At 40.7% G+C, this 19166-nt stretch overlaps 1 protein-coding gene across 3 annotated transcripts in view; it reads right to left on the bottom strand.

Annotated features, from left to right (window-relative positions):
* The window catches only part of LOC137393309 (ectonucleoside triphosphate diphosphohydrolase 3-like), a 129671-nt gene that overhangs the window by 75700 nt on the left and 34805 nt on the right, over positions 1–19166 (bottom strand). For all 3 annotated transcript variants that reach the window (XM_068079801.1, XM_068079799.1, XM_068079800.1), the window contains one exon: positions 2626–2749. In XM_068079801.1, the coding sequence (XP_067935902.1) occupies positions 2626–2749 (124 nt within the window). The remainder of the gene's footprint in view (positions 1–2625; positions 2750–19166) is intronic.

The raw sequence follows: 19166 nt of genomic DNA on the forward strand, positions 1-19166 counted from the left end.
TATTTTAGTACTCATTAATACATGTACTCATTAATAAAATTGTAACTTTTTGCTATCATTAATCATCGTTTTATATTTTTTTATCGGTTCACCTAACTACATTCGCTTTAAATTTTCTGCGGCAGCTTTATCTAGTAAATTAGATTTATGATTTGACTTTAGATGTTCACTTTTCACTTGTAGAAAGTGAAAAAAATCGATTGATCAATGCAAATCTTTAATTTCCAGAACCACAGCTATGAATCGTTGGCTTGGCGTACTAGTACCTTTGTTAAACGTTTATTCGTTTTTAAAATTACACTCGCAATCTATTTAACTCCCAATTTGGAAGCTGTCAATAGATACGCTTTAGAATGACATATCTATGAATGACATATATTTAGTGCATTTGTTTTACTGATTACAGAATGTTTATGTCGTCCCACCAGCCGAAGAAGCTTTGTCAGTGTGGAAACTGCCATAAATGGAAAAGAAAGACTTGAATGCGTGCTGCATAAACCATGATGTTTTGTTTGAGTTTGTTGCAGTCGATGAATTTGTCTTATTGTATCAGCTAAAACTATGTGAGTGGCCACGACTTGATGAATATTTTTAATATAAGTTTTATGCTGAAATGAAAATATTTTTGCTTGTAAAAATTATATAATAAAATAATATTGCTGAAGATAATGCTAAACATGATTTGCAGAACATTGTAGTGAATTGGATATGGTATATGGATGTCTGCAGAACTGGAGAATGTGAGTTCAAATCCAGTTTGCAGCAGACTTCTCGTCCTTCTCAAAACTCTATCCCTATCTATATTCTTTTCAAAGACGCGGCTTGCTTATTTTACTTAGGTAGTATTCGGTAAGAATACTACTAGTAAGAAACTAGTACGTAGACGGTGCAGGCAATGATATACAGCTCCGCCCCAAGGATAGGCGACAGGCATAATGTGGGCGGGGCTTATGGGAGGCTGTATATCCTTAGTATGGGTAGCTGCGGAACTGTGCTGATACAAAGACCTCGTTCTACATAGTTAGCTTGACAGAATTACCGTAGACTGGTAGAAGTGGTAGTCGGTACCCACGTGAGTAGAACAAATTTTCAATTTTCGTTATTTGAGGCCTTTGAAACATTCATAATAATGCATCTGTAGCTAGATTAAAAATTTTATTCTAGCCAACATGAGCAAATACAAAATAAGATATATGCCAATAGAGCCGCAAAGTCTAGACTTTTACCGCAAATATCCGATGTGAATACGAGAGATAGAGACAGGTTGTATAACGCGTGACATCATTTTGGGCAAGTCAGAGCACGTTTTTGTGGCCTGAGCGATTTTAACGGGATCAGAATTTTTCGATTTTAATCTTCAAATATCTTGGCAATGAGATCGCGTAACACAACAAACAACATATCAACTGATAGAGAAAAAAAACTTCAAACCCTATCTTCTGCCACATGTTGACACGAAAATGCCCTGTGGCCCCAGACTATCTTGACTGTTAACGCGGCGAGTACGAATGTCAGTCGATAAAAACTGTGAAAAATAATAAATAAATTAAAAATAAATATAATTGCTTTGTAAATTTGAAGATATGTGTTTAGAAAATTTAAACATAAAATCCATATCAACAAACCCGATACCCGAAAAACTCGTAGGCAAATAAATACCCGAACCTAGCACTACTAGCTACCCGATACTCGAAAAACCCGAACAGAAGGGGCGAGCCTAAACCCGTTGGCCAAGAAGTACTAGTGCCCAGCACTAATTCACATACTGCCATACCATGCATCTAGTAACAAAACAGTCCATGTTTCTTGAAATCTGTTACCTATTAATAATGGTAATTACTGTTAGTGGTACAACTTTCTCTGTGATAATGAAGTCTCTCTTCTACTTCTGAACGAACTGCTGCGCCTGTACAAGTTCAGTTCAAATAAATGTTTCTTTCAATTACCGTTAGTGATTCAATTACCTCAGTGAGACGCCTTTATCTTCTGACTTGTATCACTATTGATGTAGGCAGTCGACAGATCGTAGAAGACAGGCTAAAAGCCAGTGGGATTATTTTATGCGATACAAACAATACATCATATCGTCAGGATCAAGAGAGAGATGGACAACTTTATGCATCGACTACTCAAATTACTTTCGTAATGTTAGTAAATCGAAACATTATACCGCATTCTTGTTGCTCATCGTTGTTCTTTTGTTTGTGATTGGCTGCAATAAATCATATCGCTGTAATTGGAAAATACCGCACTTTGTGATTACGTCCTGACTAAAGCCAAAAGATTCCTCAGGTGTGTGGATGTTTCTTAGGCTATAGACATGAAATAGATTGTGTGACAGGCCCGGAATTCATTAGGTAAAAGAAAGGAACTTGCAGCTGATAATCTTTTATTAGTGTAGCAGGCTAAAATACGGTTTTCTGCTCAATAGTTGATCTGTAAAAAAGTATTTGAACTATCCAATTTTTAAGAAAAGATCGGCTGATACCGATTCAGATACTTAACACCCATATCGGCACGGATACAGATATTAAAATCGAGGCAACTTTAGTATTTAGACAGATATATAAATAGAATCATAAACAGATGTTCTGGCAAATGAGGCCAAACCATTTTTCTTCTCACCTGGGTTTTAGCCAGCTGAGTGGCATAGTACATTCCACATATGACACCCAAAGCAGCAACTCCGAGAATTAGAAAGATTATAGATACAGCGACATATATATTTGTTCTTTTTCTTCTTTGGTACCTGTAACAAAATCAGCCTACATAATCAGTTGCCATCTCTTACGAGTTCGTCTTACAATTGCTCTTCATGCTTTCACAGCCTTTATAACAGAGCAACCTCTCTGCCATACTTTTTTTGAATTAGTATCATATCTGTGCATAACCACAAACTGCAACCGAGATTGCCAGAGATTCAAATTTTGTCTCAGGAAAGCACATACAAGTAGTTGGTGACAAAATTGTCATTTTCAGCAGACAGGAAGAGAAGTCTTCATTGAAAATGAATGCCACAAGTGAGAAAATGGGAGATACTTTGCCGCTTTTGTCCTGAGTTATGATGCCATTTCAATTAGCATTATTCTTTAGTATCAAAGTTCAATGTTTATGCCCAAAAATGAGAAAATTCCATGCCTGATTACTTTCACTTCTGAAATGCATCTTGTCTATAAATGCATTATTTGTACATGAATACTGCATGTTTCCTCTGGTTGGACCCCATTAGTCGGAGATGACTGGGATCCATAGATATAGTAAACCCTAGATTGGCGAATAGCTATCATTACAATGGAGTAAAAGTTAGGCCTATAATTGGCTGTTGTTTTCGTAGTGATGCGCATCACAGCATCAAAGCCTTCAATTGAGCAATAAGTTTAGTAGTGGAAGCACGCTTGGCATGCTAGTTTTTAAGTCATAAACGTAACAATAAGACCAAATTCTTAGTAAAATGTCATCAGAAGAGACCACAACACCCCAGGTATTTCCTCAATTGCCCATAACAGGACAGAACTTCAACTCAAAACAAGAAGTTCTCAACAATATCATAAGCTATCTATGCCGATTAAAGACACCAAGCTGAAAGATGCTAGTGGAAAATAATAGGAAAATCATCATCATTTCGTCATTGGTTTTGAGTCAGCAGCCAAATCTGTACATGGCATTGCTCAATATCTTTTCAGCAACTACCCTTACATCAACTACCTCCTAACCTTAAAGATCAACCAGGATCACATTGAGATTCTGTTTTCCACAATATGATCTAATGGTGGCTATAACAATAACCCGGATGTGCAGTGCTTTAGATCTGCACTTCGAGCACTGTTTATAAAAGCAGATATCACACCGTCCCAATGCTAACTGTACTGATCTTGATGTGAGCAGGGCTGAAAAAACTGACCAACTCCTGCTACATTCTCTGGCTAGAAAGAAAAAGAAAGAAGAGACAAAAGCTGAGGAAGGTGAAGATGAGGAGTTCGGTGATGAGGATTTTTTCTAATTCAAATGTGATGAGTGTATCAAGTTCTTGACTGATGTAGAAGTAGTGGGAAGTAGAAATAGTGATGACATAACCCTAATCTCAGTTAAAAACAGAGGAGGATTGGTGACCAGATTGATAGGCCAAATATGTATTGTTGCAGAAAAGTGCCTACGTTCACACATGGAGAGCTATGGTATCACACAGAGAGCTTTCAAACAAGCAACATCACAGACAATAACATATGACTTATTACATAACCTCAATCAAGGTTTTACATGTACAGTGCATGCCAACAGTCTACTCAAAACTATAGTAAATCGCTATACTAAAATCAGAATACACTATGCTGCTTCAAAGCAGGAATCTAGTTCAACCAACCTTAGACAAAAACTATCTCGTCTAGTTATTTTCAGTCATGTCTAATGGGTGTTTAATACAGTGATCCAGCTTACCCGCTTCTAAATCTCATTTGATTCATTAGTTTGGTAGTAGTTTAGTTTCTATTTGGCCACTCTTTGGATTATCAATGATATAGAAGCTTCTAAATCATTGGTATTATTCATTACCATGTGTGTAAGATTCTTGCCTTTCTCATCCAAAGTCATTACAGTCATACTTCGACTTACGAGCTTAATGCATTCAGAGACTGAGCTCGTATGTCAATTTACTCGCATGTTGGTACAATTTATTTATATATAGAACAATTAAATATATATTGATTGGTTTCCATACTCTAAAAATGCAAATAAAACATTCAAAACAATATATTGTAACAGAAAGAACTTGTTGGTTATTGTCCTAACTTACCACATGCTTTCAAAAAGCAACATATAAAAAATAATGCAAGGAAATGTGATTAATTATAATGTAAAATTAAATACGTACAATAGCAGCTAACGCTAGCATTTGCCAGAGAGAGGTATATAAGTTAACCTTCATTACAACAGTTGACTTTGATAAATTTGAATTTTATCAAAGTCTTAAAAGACAAACTTAGAAGCAAACCTAAAAGCAATCTTTCATTTTTAACTTAACGTAATTAAAATTTCTTCGGCGTTCATAGTTTGAAGTTTCTCGCCAGTTAGCTAATTTTTCCTTTGTTTCGCTTTCACGACTAGCCGGCCGTCTTAAGATGAACCTATCTAAGGTCGTCTGCCTTTGTCGCCCTTTCAACATGTCGCGATTAGGACGAACCCAGCTGTCGTCACAAAGGTTTAATGCACGACCACTAGCCAACTTGTCCGAATGTCTATTTTTATAGTTTTGATAGATAGCAACGGCCTTTTCAAATAGCGTCGTTTCAGTTACGCTGTCACCGGCAAATTGTTTATCTTATATCCAATGCCTGAGCGGTCTCTCCATCAGCGGTGGTGAAGATCGCCGCGTCGTTTAGAAACTAAGGTTAGTTCTTTTGCAAACTAAATGCCTTTGAATATAATCCTTGTGTTTAATAATTGTGGATGTATTTCTGTAATATTGCTGAGCTGGCTCAATCACGCATACATATTTTGCATATTTTTCAATAATTTTCCGTTTAATATCAATTGTTATCATTCGCTTTTTCTTTGCATTATCTATCCTTTTACTGGCAAACTTTCGGTCTACGCACGGTACTTTTAATTCACATAATTCTGCACTGAAAATCGCGCACAAAAAACATGGTACAAAGTATAATCTGAGCAGTTGAAAAATACAGAGTGATGCTGTTCTCATAAAACACCTCCGACATACTTTGCAACTGACTCACGTGCTCGTATCTCAAACATTGCTCGTATGTTAGTGCTAAAACTTGCTTAAAAGCTGGCTTGTATCTCAAGTGTCTCGTACGTTAGGGCACTCGTAAGTTGAAGTTTTACTGTATATAAGTTATACATATTTTCAATAAAATATGCAGTCTCAGATGCACAAACTATGGAAAAATAGAGCAGTTTTTAGTGCTAAGTCAATAAGAGTTAATAGATCAGCTGATTCGCGGTGCACATCACCATGACGTTGCGTCATGCTAATTATAGGCCTCACTTGTTTTGATTATTCGCATATCTAGGGTTTACTATATCTATGGTGGGATCACATGACTGATGCAGGAGTTGTTTACAAAGGGTCAGTCATTTGTTATGACAAGGCGTCTTCCCAACACATCAAACAAAACAACCTTATTACAACCTTACCCATCAGACTCGTTGCTCATACACATGATGCATCTGCCAGTCAATTTCGGTTGTTGAAATATTCGAGATGGGACTCTTGAATATTTCAAAAGACTCTCAAAAGTAAAAGTCATTCTGTCCAACAAAAACTGGTGTCAACGGATGTTTCGATTAGTCGAAGACATACTAGGCCTTGCATAATCCGTCATAAAATATCAAATACAACTTCTGCACCAAATGAATTTCAATTAATCTGGTCATATCATTTGACAGACATTAGCGCTGGAAGGTTGATATAATATTATAACAACTCCAGAACCTGTCTTAATAAACGACGTTACTTTTCTTTGCCCTCCTGTCAGAGTACAATAATGGCTGCCTGAATGCAGATCACTGGTTCTGTGATGTGACATATGCAGGCATTTATGATGTAGGAGTACAGTGCGCCTTTGGGTTACAATGAACATGTTACATGATTTTTTCGCCCTAAGATGTAGAACAAGATGTTTTTTCACCCTCTCCATACACAATATTTTTCACCATACACAATATTTTTTACCATAAACAATATTTTTCACCATACACAATATTTTTCACCATAAACAATATTTTTCACCATACACAATATTTTTTACCATATGATATCAACAAAAGTTTCTCTCGAAATTCAAATTTGGCAGATGGTAGGCTGAAAACTTTGGAATACAAAGATGCTGATATGCTATTCGTCGAAATCTCTACCTAACACGCGAAAGAGATACGATGCTCGATTTCACTCAGTTCAACATTATTCGTTATTAGTTATAGTAAAAACGAAACCGGACACAGATAGGTAATAATATTTAGTTAAAAATGCATACTAAAACTTGGCTTTATGTAGGCCTACTTAGTAAGCTAAGTTCATTTAAATTAAATTCAAAATTTATGTTACACATCTGCCTTAAAGGTAAAAGTTTCCTACGGTACGCACTGCGCATAGCACATTCTAACATAGCACATTCTAACATAGCACATTCTAACATAGCACATTCTAACGTAACATTTTATTACAGATCAAAACCAATAATTAGGCTAAAGTTACTGTAAAAAACTAGCGTTACTAAGATTAACATTATTTTGTTATTAATCTTTAATATGTACTACTGTATGTATATGAAATTATGATGACTTTTCACATATTTTTGGCATCTCGGCCAACTCGGTTGTCGAACAACCTTTTGGAACGAATTATGTTCGACGTTCCACTGTACATTGTTTACGCTAAAAAGTTTATGAAGATTCCCAAAGAATGTTTACAATCCCCTATCAGTTGCTACAAAAACTCAGTGTGAACATTAAATTGTGAGTTGCGCTGACTTGTCTTGTAGAAGTCAACAGGAAACCATCTGAAACAACTCGGTGTGAAAAAGTGAATCATTCAGGATAAAGTGGACTAGAGGAAGTCGCTACCAAGTGTATGCTTATGAGTCATTCCATTGCACGGCTAGTGCAGATTTTAAATGAACATTGACGGAAATCTTGCAAAAGAAAACATGAGCGAACAGGGTTGGTACAGCTACCCTCATCATCATGTCTGCTAGTAGGAAGAGCTGGTAACAGCTACCCTCATCATAATGTCTGCTAGTAGGAAGAGCTGGTAACAGCTAACCTCATCATAATGCCTACTAGTAGGAAGAGCTGGTAGCAGCTACTCTCATCATAATGTCTACTAGTAGGAAGAGCTGGTAACAGCTACCCTCACCATAATGTCTGCTAGTAGGAAGAGCTGGTAACAGCTACCCTCATCATAATGTCTACTAGTAGGAAGAGCTGGTAGCAGCTACCCTCATCATGTCTACTAGCAGGAAGAGCTGGTAACAGCTACCCTCACCATAATGTCTGCTAGTAGGAAGAGCTGGTAACAGCTACCCTCATCATAAAGTCTGCTAGTAGGAAGAGCTGGTAGCAGCTACCCTCATCATAATGTCTGCTAGTAGGAAGAGCTGGTAACAGCTACCCTCATCATAATGTCTGCTAGTAGGAAGAGTTGGTAACAGCTACCCTCATCATAATGTCTACTAGTAGGAAGAGCTGGTAACAGCTACCCTCATCATAATGTCTACTAGTAGGAAGAGCTGGTAACAGCTAACCTCATAATGTCTACTAGTAGGAAGAGCTGGTAGCAGCTACCCTCATCATAATGTCTGCTAGTAGGAAGAGCTGGTAATAGCTACCCTCATCATAATGTCTACTAGTAGGAAGAGCTGGTAACAGCTACCCTCATCATAATGTCTACTAGTAGGAAGAGCTGGTAACAGCTACCCTCATCATAATGTCTACTAGTAGGAAGAGCTGGTAACAGCTAACCTCATCATAATGTCTACTAGTAGGAAGAGCTGGTAGCAGCTACCCTCATCATAATGTCTGCTAGTAGGAAGAGCTGGTAACAGCTACCCTCATCATAATGTCTGCTAGTAGGAAAAGCTGGTAACAGCTACCCTCATCATAATGTCTACTAGTAGGAAGAGCTGGTAACAGCTAACCTCATCATAATGTCTGCAAGTAGGAAGAGCTGGTAACAGCTACCCTCATCATAATGTCTACTAGTAGGAAGAGCTGGTAACAGCTACCCTCATCATAATGTCTACTAGTAGGAAGAGCTGGTAATAGCTACCCTCATCATAATGTCTACTAGTAGGAAGAGCTGGTAACAGCTACCCTCATCATAATGTCTACTAGTAGGAAGAGCTGGTAACAGCTACCCTCATCATAATGTCTACTAGTAGGAAGAGCTGGTAATAGCTACCCTCATCATAATGTCTACTAGTAGGAAGAGCTGGTAACAGCTACCTCATCATAATGTCTGCTAGTAGGAAGAGCTGGTAATAGCTACCCTCATCATAATGTCTACTAGTAGGAAGAGCTGGTAACAGCTACCCTCATCATAATGTCTACTAGTAGGAAGAGCTGGTAACAGCTACCCTCATCATAATGTCTGCTAGTAGGAAGAGCTGGTAACAGCTACCCTCATCATAATGTCTGCTAGTAGGAAGAGTTGGTAACAGCTACCCTCATCATAAAGTCTGCTAGTAGGAAGAGCTGGTAACAGCTACCCTCATCATAATGTCTGCAAGTAGGAAGAGCTGGTAACAGCTACCCTCATCATAATGTCTGCTAGTAGGAAGAGCTGGTAATAGCTACCCTCATCATAATGTCTGCTAGCAGGAAGAGCTGGTAACAGCTACCCTCATCATAATGTCTACTAGTAGGAAGAGCTGGTAACAGCTACCCTCATCATAATGTCTACTAGTAGGAAGAGCTGGTAATAGCTACCCTCATCATAATGTCTACTAGTAGGAAGAGCTGGTAATAGCTACCCTCATCATAATGTCTGCTAGTAGGAAAAGCTGGTAACAGCTACCCTCATCATAATGTCTACTAGTAGGAAGAGCTGGTAACAGCTACCCTCATCATAATGTCTACTAGTAAGAAGAGCTGGTAACAGCTACCCTCATCATAATGTCTGCAAGTAGGAAGAGCTGGTAACAGCTACCCTCATCATAATGTCTACTAGTAGGAAGAGCTGGTAACAGCTACCCTCATCATAATGTCTACTAGTAGGAAGAGCTGGTAATAGCTACCCTCATCATAATGTCTACTAGTAGGAAGAGCTGGTAATAGCTACCCTCATCATAATGTCTGCTAGTAGGAAAAGCTGGTAACAGCTACCCTCATCATAATGTCTACTAGTAGGAAGAGCTGGTAACAGCTACCCTCATCATAATGTCTACTAGTAAGAAGAGCTGGTAACAGCTACCCTCATCATAATGTCTGCTAGTAGGAAAAGCTGGTAACAGCTACCCTCATCATAATGTCTACTAGTAGGAAGAGCTGGTAACAGCTACCCTCATCATAATGTCTACTAGTAGGAAGAGCTGGTAACAGCTACCCTCATCATAATGTCTACTAGTAGGAAGAGCTGGTAACAGCTACCCTCATCATAATGTCTACTAGTAGGAAGAGCTGGTAACAGCTACCCTCATCATAATGTCTACTAGTAGGAAGAGCTGGTAATAGCTACCCTCATCATAATGTCTACTAGTAGGAAGAGCTGGTAACAGCTACCCTCATCATAATGTCTGCTAGTAGGAAGAGCTGGTAACAGCTACCCTCATCATAATGTCTACTAGCAGGAAGAGCTGGTAACAGCTACCCTCATCATAATGTCTGCTAGTAGGAAGAGCTGGTAATAGCTACCCTCATCATAATGTCTACTAGTAGGAAGAGCTGGTAGCAGCTACCCTCATCATAATGTCTACTAGTAGGAAGAGCTGGTAATAGCTACCCTCATCATAATGTCTGCTAGTAGGAAGAGCTGGTAACAGCTACCCTCATAATGTCTACTAGTAGGAAGAGCTGGTAACAGCTACCCTCATAATGTCTACTAGTAGGAAGAGCTGGTAATAGCTACCCTCATCATAATGTCTACTAGTAGGAAGAGCTGGTAACAGCTAACCTCATCATAATGTCTGCTAGTAGGAAGAGCTGGTAACAGCTACCCTCATCATAATGTCTGCTAGTAGGAAGAGCTGGTAATAGCTACCCTCATCATAATGTCTACTAGTAGGAAGAGCTGGTAACAGCTACCCTCACCATAATGTCTGCAAGGAGGAAGAGCTGGTAACAGCTACCCTCATCATAATGTCTGCTAGTAGGAAGAGCTGGTAACAGCTACCCTCATCATAATGTCTGCTAGTAGGAAGAGCTGGTAACAGCTACCCTCATAATGTCTACTAGTAGGAAGAGCTGGTAATAGCTACCCTCATCATAATGTCTACTAGTAGGAAGAGCTGGTAACAGCTAACCTCATCATAATGTCTGCTAGTAGGAAGAGCTGGTAACAGCTACCCTCATCATAATGTCTGCAAGTAGGAAGAGCTGGTAACAGCTACCCTCATCATAATGTCTGCTAGTAGGAAGAGCTGGTAACAGCTACCCTCATCATAATGTCTGCTAGTAGGAAGAGCTGGTAACAGCTACCCTCATAATGTCTACTAGTAGGAAGAGCTGGTAATAGCTACCCTCATCATAATGTCTACTAGTAGGAAGAGCTGGTAACAGCTAACCTCATCATAATGTCTGCAAGTAGGAAGAGCTGGTAACAGCTACCCTCATCATAATGTCTGCTAGTAGGAAGAGCTGGTAACAGCTACCCTCATAATGTCTACTAGTAGGAAGAGCTGGTAACAGCTACCCTCATCATAATGTCTACTAGTAGGAAGAGCTGGTAATAGCTACCCTCATCATAATGTCTACTAGTAGGAAGAGCTGGTAACAGCTACCCTCATCATAATGTCTGCTAGTAGGAAGAGCTGGTAACAGCTACCCTCATCATAATGTCTGCTAGTAGGAAGAGCTGGTAATAGCTACCCTCATCATAATGTCTACTAGTAGGAAGAGCTGGTAATAGCTACCCTCATCATAATGTCTACTAGTAGGAAGAGCTGGTAGCAGCTACCCTCATCATAATGTCTGCTAGTAGGAAGAGCTGGTAACAGCTACCCTCATCATAATGTCTGCTAGTAGGAAGAGCTGGTAACAGCTACCCTCATAATGTCTACTAGTAGGAAGAGCTGGTAACAGCTACCCTCATCATAATGTCTACTAGTAGGAAGAGCTGGTAATAGCTACCCTCATCATAATGTCTACTAGTAGGAAGAGCTGGTAACAGCTACCCTCATCATAATGTCTGCTAGTAGGAAGAGCTGGTAACAGCTACCCTCATAATGTCTACTAGTAGGAAGAGCTGGTAATAGCTACCCTCATCATAATGTCTACTAGTAGGAAGAGCTGGTAACAGCTAACCTCATCATAATGTCTGCAAGTAGGAAGAGCTGGTAACAGCTACCCTCATCATAATGTCTGCTAGTAGGAAGAGCTGGTAACAGCTACCCTCATAATGTCTACTAGTAGGAAGAGCTGGTAACAGCTACCCTCATCATAATGTCTACTAGTAGGAAGAGCTGGTAATAGCTACCCTCATCATAATGTCTACTAGTAGGAAGAGCTGGTAACAGCTACCCTCATCATAATGTCTGCTAGTAGGAAGAGCTGGTAACAGCTACCCTCATCATAATGTCTGCTAGTAGGAAGAGCTGGTAATAGCTACCCTCATCATAATGTCTACTAGTAGGAAGAGCTGGTAATAGCTACCCTCATCATAATGTCTACTAGTAGGAAGAGCTGGTAGCAGCTACCCTCATCATAATGTCTGCTAGTAGGAAGAGCTGGTAGCAGCTACCCTCATCATAATGTCTACTAGTAGGAAGAGCTGGTAACAGCTACCCTCATCATAATGTCTACTAGTAGGAAGAGCTGGTAACAGCTACCCTCATCATAATGTCTACTAGTAGGAAGAGCTGGTAGCAGCTACCCTCATCATAATGTCTGCTAGTAGGAAGAGCTGGTAGCAGCTACCCTCATCATAATGTCTACTAGTAGGAAGAGCTGGTAATAGCTACCCTCATCATAATGTCTACTAGTAGGAAGAGCTGGTAACAGCTACCCTCATCATAATGTCTGCTAGTAGGAAGAGCTGGTAATAGCTACCCTCATCATAATGTCTACTAGTAGGAAGAGCTGGTAGCAGCTACCCTCATCATAATGTCTACTAGTAGGAAGAGCTGGTAGCAGCTACCCTCATCATAATGTCTGCTAGTAGGAAGAGCTGGTAGCAGCTACCCTCATCATAATGTCTGCTAGTAGGAAGAGCTGGTAACAGCTACCCTCATCATAATGTCTACTAGTAGGAAGAGCTGGTAACAGCTACCCTCATCATAATGTCTGCTAGTAGGAAGAGCTGGTAATAGCTACCCTCATCATAATGTCTGCTAGTAGGAAGAGCTGGTAGCAGCTACCCTCATCATAATGTCTACTAGTAGGAAGAGCTGGTAACAGCTAACCTCATCATAATGTCTACTAGTAGGAAGAGCTGGTAATAGCTACCCTCATCATAATGTCTACTAGTAGGAAGAGCTGGTAACAGCTACCCTCATCATAATGTCTACTAGTAGGAAGAGCTGGTAACAGCTAACCTCATCATAATGTCTACTAGTAGGAAGAGCTGGTAATAGCTACCCTCATCATAATGTCTACTAGTAGGAAGAGCTGGTAACAGCTACCCTCATCATAATGTCTGCAAGTAAGAAGAGCTGGTAACAGCTACCCTCATCATAATGTCTACTAGTAGGAAGAGTTGGTAATAGCTACCCTCATCATAATGTCTACTAGTAGGAAGAGCTGGTAACAGCTACCCTCATCATAATGTCTACTAGTAGGAAGAGCTGGTAACAGCTACCCTCATCATAATGTCTACTAGTAGGAAGAGCTGGTAACAGCTAACCTCATCATAATGTCTACTAGTAGGAAGAGCTGGTAATAGCTACCCTCATCATAATGTCTACTAGTAGGAAGAGCTGGTAGCAGCTACCCTCATCATAATGTCTACTAGTAGGAAGAGCTGGTAACAGCTACCCTCATCATGTCTACTAGTAGGAAGAGCTGGTAACAGCTAACCTCATCATAATGTCTACTAGTAGGAAGAGCTGGTAGCAGCTACCCTCATCATAATGTCTACTAGTAGGAAAAGCTGGTAACAGCTACCCTCATCATAATGTCTACTAGTAGGAAGAGCTGGTAACAGCTACCCTCATCATAATGTCTGCTAGTAGGAAGAGCTGGTAGCAGCTACCCTCATCATAATGTCTGCAAGTAAGAAGAGCTGGTAACAGCTAACCTCATCATAATGTCTGCTAGTAGGAAGAGCTGGTAACAGCTACCCTCATCATAATGTCTACTAGTAGGAAGAGCTGGTAACAGCTACCCTCATCATAATGTCTGCTAGTAGGAAGAGCTGGTAACAGCTACCCTCATCATAATGTCTACTAGTAGGAAGAGCTGGTAACAGCTACCCTCATCATAATGTCTACTAGTAGGAAGAGCTGGTAACAGCTACCCTCATCATAATGTCTACTAGTAGGAAGAGCTGGTAACAGCTACCCTCATCATAATGTCTACTAGTAGGAAAAGCTGGTAACAGCTACCCTCATCATAATGTCTACTAGTAGGAAGAGCTGGTAATAGCTACCCTCATCATAATGTCTACTAGTAGGAAGAGCTGGTAACAGCTACCCTCACCATAATGTCTGCTAGTAGGAAGAGCTGGTAACAGCTACCCTCATCATAATGTCTGCAAGTAGGAAGAGCTGGTAACAGCTACCCTCATCATAATGTCTACTAGTAGGAAGAGCTGGTAATAGCTACCCTCATCATAATGTCTACTAGTAGGAAGAGCTGGTAACAGCTACCCTCACCATAATGTCTACTAGTAGGAAGAGCTGGTAGCAGCTACCCTCATCATAATGTCTGCTAGTAGGAAGAGCTGGTAACAGCTACCCTCATCATAATGTCTACTAGTAGGAAGAGCTGGTAACAGCTACCCTCATCATAATGTCTACTAGTAGGAAGAGCTGGTAACAGCTACCCTCATCATAATGTCTACTAGTAGGAAGAGCTGGTAATAGCTACCCTCATCATAATGTCTACTAGTAGGAAGAGCTGGTAACAGCTACCCTCACCATAATGTCTGCTAGTAGGAAGAGCTGGTAACAGCTACCCTCATCATAATGTCTACTAGTAGGAAGAGCTGGTAACAGCTACCCTCATCATAATGTCTACTAGTAGGAAGAGCTGGTAACAGCTACCCTCATCATAATGTCTACTAGTAGGAAGAGCTGGTAACAGCTACCCTCATCATAATGTCTACTAGTAGGAAGAGCTGGTAACAGCTACCCTCATCATAATGCCTACTAGTAGGAAAAGCTGGTAATAGCTACCCTCATCATAATGTCTACTAGTAGGAAGAGCTGGTAGCAGCTACCCTCATCATAATGTCTGCAAGTAAGAAGAGCTGGTAACAGCTACCCTCACCATAATGTCTACTAGTAGGAAGAGCTGGTAACAGCTACCCTCATCATAATGTCTACTAGTAGGAAGAGCTGGTAACAGCTACCCTCATCATAATGTCTACTAGTAGGAAGAGCTGGTAATAGCTACCCTCATCATAATGTCTACTAGTAGGAAGAGCTGGTAACAGCTACCCTCATCATAATGTCTACTAGTAGGAAGAGCTGGTAGCAGCTACCCTCATCATAATGTCTACTAGTAGGAAGAGCTGGTAACAGCTACCCTCATCATGTCTACTAGTAGGAAGAGCTGGTAACAGCTAACCTCATCATAATGTCTACTAGTAGGAAGAGCTGGTAATAGCTACCCTCATCATAATGTCTACTAGTAGGAAGAGCTGGTAACAGCTACCCTCATCATAATGTCTGCAAGTAAGAAGAGCTGGTAACAGCTACCCTCATCATAATGTCTACTAGTAGGAAGAGCTGGTAACAGCTACCCTCATAATGTCTACTAGTAGGAAGAGCTGGTAACAGCTACCCTCATCATAATGTCTACTAGTAGGAAGAGCTGGTAACAGCTACCCTCATCATAATGTCTACTAGTAGGAAGAGCTGGTAGCAGCTACCCTCATCATCATGTCTGCTAGTAGGAAGAGCTGGTAACAGCTACCCTCATCATAATGTCTGCAAGTAGGAAGAGCTGGTAACAGCTACCCTCATCATAATGTCTACTAGTAGGAAGAGCTGGTAATAGCTACCCTCATCATAATGTCTACTAGTAGGAAGAGCTGGTAACAGCTACCCTCATCATAATGTCTACTAGTAGGAAGAGCTGGTAGCAGCTACCCTCATCATAATGTCTGCTAGTAGGAAGAGCTGGTAACAGCTACCCTCATCATAATGTCTACTAGTAGGAAGAGCTGGTAACAGCTACCCTCACCATAATGTCTACTAGTAGGAAGAGCTGGTAATAGCTACCCTCATCATAATGTCTGCTAGTAGGAAGAGCTGGTAGCAGCTACCCTCATCATAATGTCTACTAGTAGGAAGAGCTGGTAACAGCTACCCTCACCATAATGTCTGCTAGTAGGAAGAGCTGGTAGCAGCTACCCTCATCATAATGTCTACTAGTAGGAAGAGCTGGTAACAGCTACCTCATCATAATGTCTGCTAGTAGGAAGAGCTGGTAATAGCTACCCTCATCATAATGTCTACTAGTAGGAAGAGCTGGTAACAGCTACCCTCATCATAATGTCTACTAGTAGGAAGAGCTGGTAACAGCTACCCTCATCATAATGTCTGCTAGTAGGAAGAGCTGGTAACAGCTACCCTCATCATAATGTCTGCTAGTAGGAAGAGTTGGTAACAGCTACCCTCATCATAAAGTCTGCTAGTAGGAAGAGCTGGTAACAGCTACCCTCATCATAATGTCTGCAAGTAGGAAGAGCTGGTAACAGCTACCCTCATCATAATGTCTGCTAGTAGGAAGAGCTGGTAATAGCTACCCTCATCATAATGTCTGCTAGCAGGAAGAGCTGGTAACAGCTACCCTCATCATAATGTCTACTAGTAGGAAGAGCTGGTAACAGCTACCCTCATCATAATGTCTACTAGTAGGAAGAGCTGGTAATAGCTACCCTCATCATAATGTCTACTAGTAGGAAGAGCTGGTAATAGCTACCCTCATCATAATGTCTGCTAGTAGGAAAAGCTGGTAACAGCTACCCTCATCATAATGTCTACTAGTAGGAAGAGCTGGTAACAGCTACCCTCATCATAATGTCTACTAGTAAGAAGAGCTGGTAACAGCTACCCTCATCATAATGTCTGCAAGTAGGAAGAGCTGGTAACAGCTACCCTCATCATAATGTCTACTAGTAGGAAGAGCTGGTAACAGCTACCCTCATCATAATGTCTACTAGTAGGAAGAGCTGGTAATAGCTACCCTCATCATAATGTCTACTAGTAGGAAGAGCTGGTAATAGCTACCCTCATCATAATGTCTGCTAGTAGGAAAAGCTGGTAACAGCTACCCTCATCATAATGTCTACTAGTAGGAAGAGCTGGTAACAGCTACCCTCATCATAATGTCTACTAGTAAGAAGAGCTGGTAACAGCTACCCTCATCATAATGTCTGCTAGTAGGAAAAGCTGGTAACAGCTACCCTCATCATAATGTCTACTAGTAGGAAGAGCTGGTAACAGCTACCCTCATCATAATGTCTACTAGTAGGAAGAGCTGGTAACAGCTACCCTCATCATAATGTCTACTAGTAGGAAGAGCTGGTAACAGCTACCCTCATCATAATGTCTACTAGTAGGAAGAGCTGGTAACAGCTACCCTCATCATAATGTCTACTAGTAGGAAGAGCTGGTAATAGCTACCCTCATCATAATGTCTACTAGTAGGAAGAGCTGGTAACAGCTACCCTCATCATAATGTCTGCTAGTAGGAAGAGCTGGTAACAGCTACCCTCATCATAATGTCTACTAGCAGGAAGAGCTGGTAACAGCTACCCTCATCATAATGTCTGCTAGTAGGAAGAGCTGGTAATAGCTACCCTCATCATAATGTCTACTAGTAGGAAGAGCTGGTAGCAGCTACCCTCATCATAATGTCTACTAGTAGGAAGAGCTGGTAATAGCTACCCTCATCATAATGTCTGCTAGTAGGAAGAGCTGGTAACAGCTACCCTCATAATGTCTACTAGTAGGAAGAGCTGGTAACAGCTACCCTCATAATGTCTACTAGTAGGAAGAGCTGGTAATAGCTACCCTCATCATAATGTCTACTAGTAGGAAGAGCTGGTAACAGCTAACCTCATCATAATGTCTGCTAGTAGGAAGAGCTGGTAACAGCTACCCTCATCATAATGTCTGCTAGTAGGAAGAGCTGGTAATAGCTACCCTCATCATAATGTCTACTAGTAGGAAGAGCTGGTAACAGCTACCCTCACCATAATGTCTGCAAGGAGGAAGAGCTGGTAACAGCTACCCTCATCATAATGTCTGCTAGTAGGAAGAGCTGGTAACAGCTACCCTCATCATAATGTCTGCTAGTAGGAAGAGCTGGTAACAGCTACCCTCATAATGTCTACTAGTAGGAAGAGCTGGTAATAGCTACCCTCATCATAATGTCTACTAGTAGGAAGAGCTGGTAACAGCTAACCTCATCATAATGTCTGCTAGTAGGAAGAGCTGGTAACAGCTACCCTCATCATAATGTCTGCAAGTAGGAAGAGCTGGTAACAGCTACCCTCATCATAATGTCTGCTAGTAGGAAGAGCTGGTAACAGCTACCCTCATCATAATGTCTGCTAGTAGGAAGAGCTGGTAACAGCTACCCTCATAATGTCTACTAGTAGGAAGAGCTGGTAATAGCTACCCTCATCATAATGTCTACTAGTAGGAAGAGCTGGTAACAGCTAACCTCATCATAATGTCTGCAAGTAGGAAGAGCTGGTAACAGCTACCCTCATCATAATGTCTGCTAGTAGGAAGAGCTGGTAACAGCTACCCTCATAATGTCTACTAGTAGGAAGAGCTGGTAACAGCTACCCTCATCATAATGTCTACTAGTAGGAAGAGCTGGTAATAGCTACCCTCATCATAATGTCTACTAGTAGGAAGAGCTGGTAACAGCTACCCTCATCATAATGTCTGCTAGTAGGAAGAGCTGGTAACAGCTACCCTCATCATAATGTCTGCTAGTAGGAAGAGCTGGTAATAGCTACCCTCATCATAATGTCTACTAGTAGGAAGAGCTGGTAATAGCTACCCTCATCATAATGTCTACTAGTAGGAAGAGCTGGTAGCAGCTACCCTCATCATAATGTCTGCTAGTAGGAAGAGCTGGTAACAGCTACCCTCATCATAATGTCTGCTAGTAGGAAGAGCTGGTAACAGCTACCCTCATAATGTCTACTAGTAGGAAGAGCTGGTAACAGCTACCCTCATCATAATGTCTACTAGTAGGAAGAGCTGGTAATAGCTACCCTCATCATAATGTCTACTAGTAGGAAGAGCTGGTAACAGCTACCCTCATCATAATGTCTGCTAGTAGGAAGAGCTGGTAACAGCTACCCTCATAAT

Source organism: Watersipora subatra, chromosome 4 (genome assembly GCF_963576615.1).
Source record: "Watersipora subatra chromosome 4, tzWatSuba1.1, whole genome shotgun sequence".
NCBI classification, from domain to species: Eukaryota; Metazoa; Bryozoa; class Gymnolaemata; order Cheilostomatida; family Watersiporidae; genus Watersipora; species Watersipora subatra.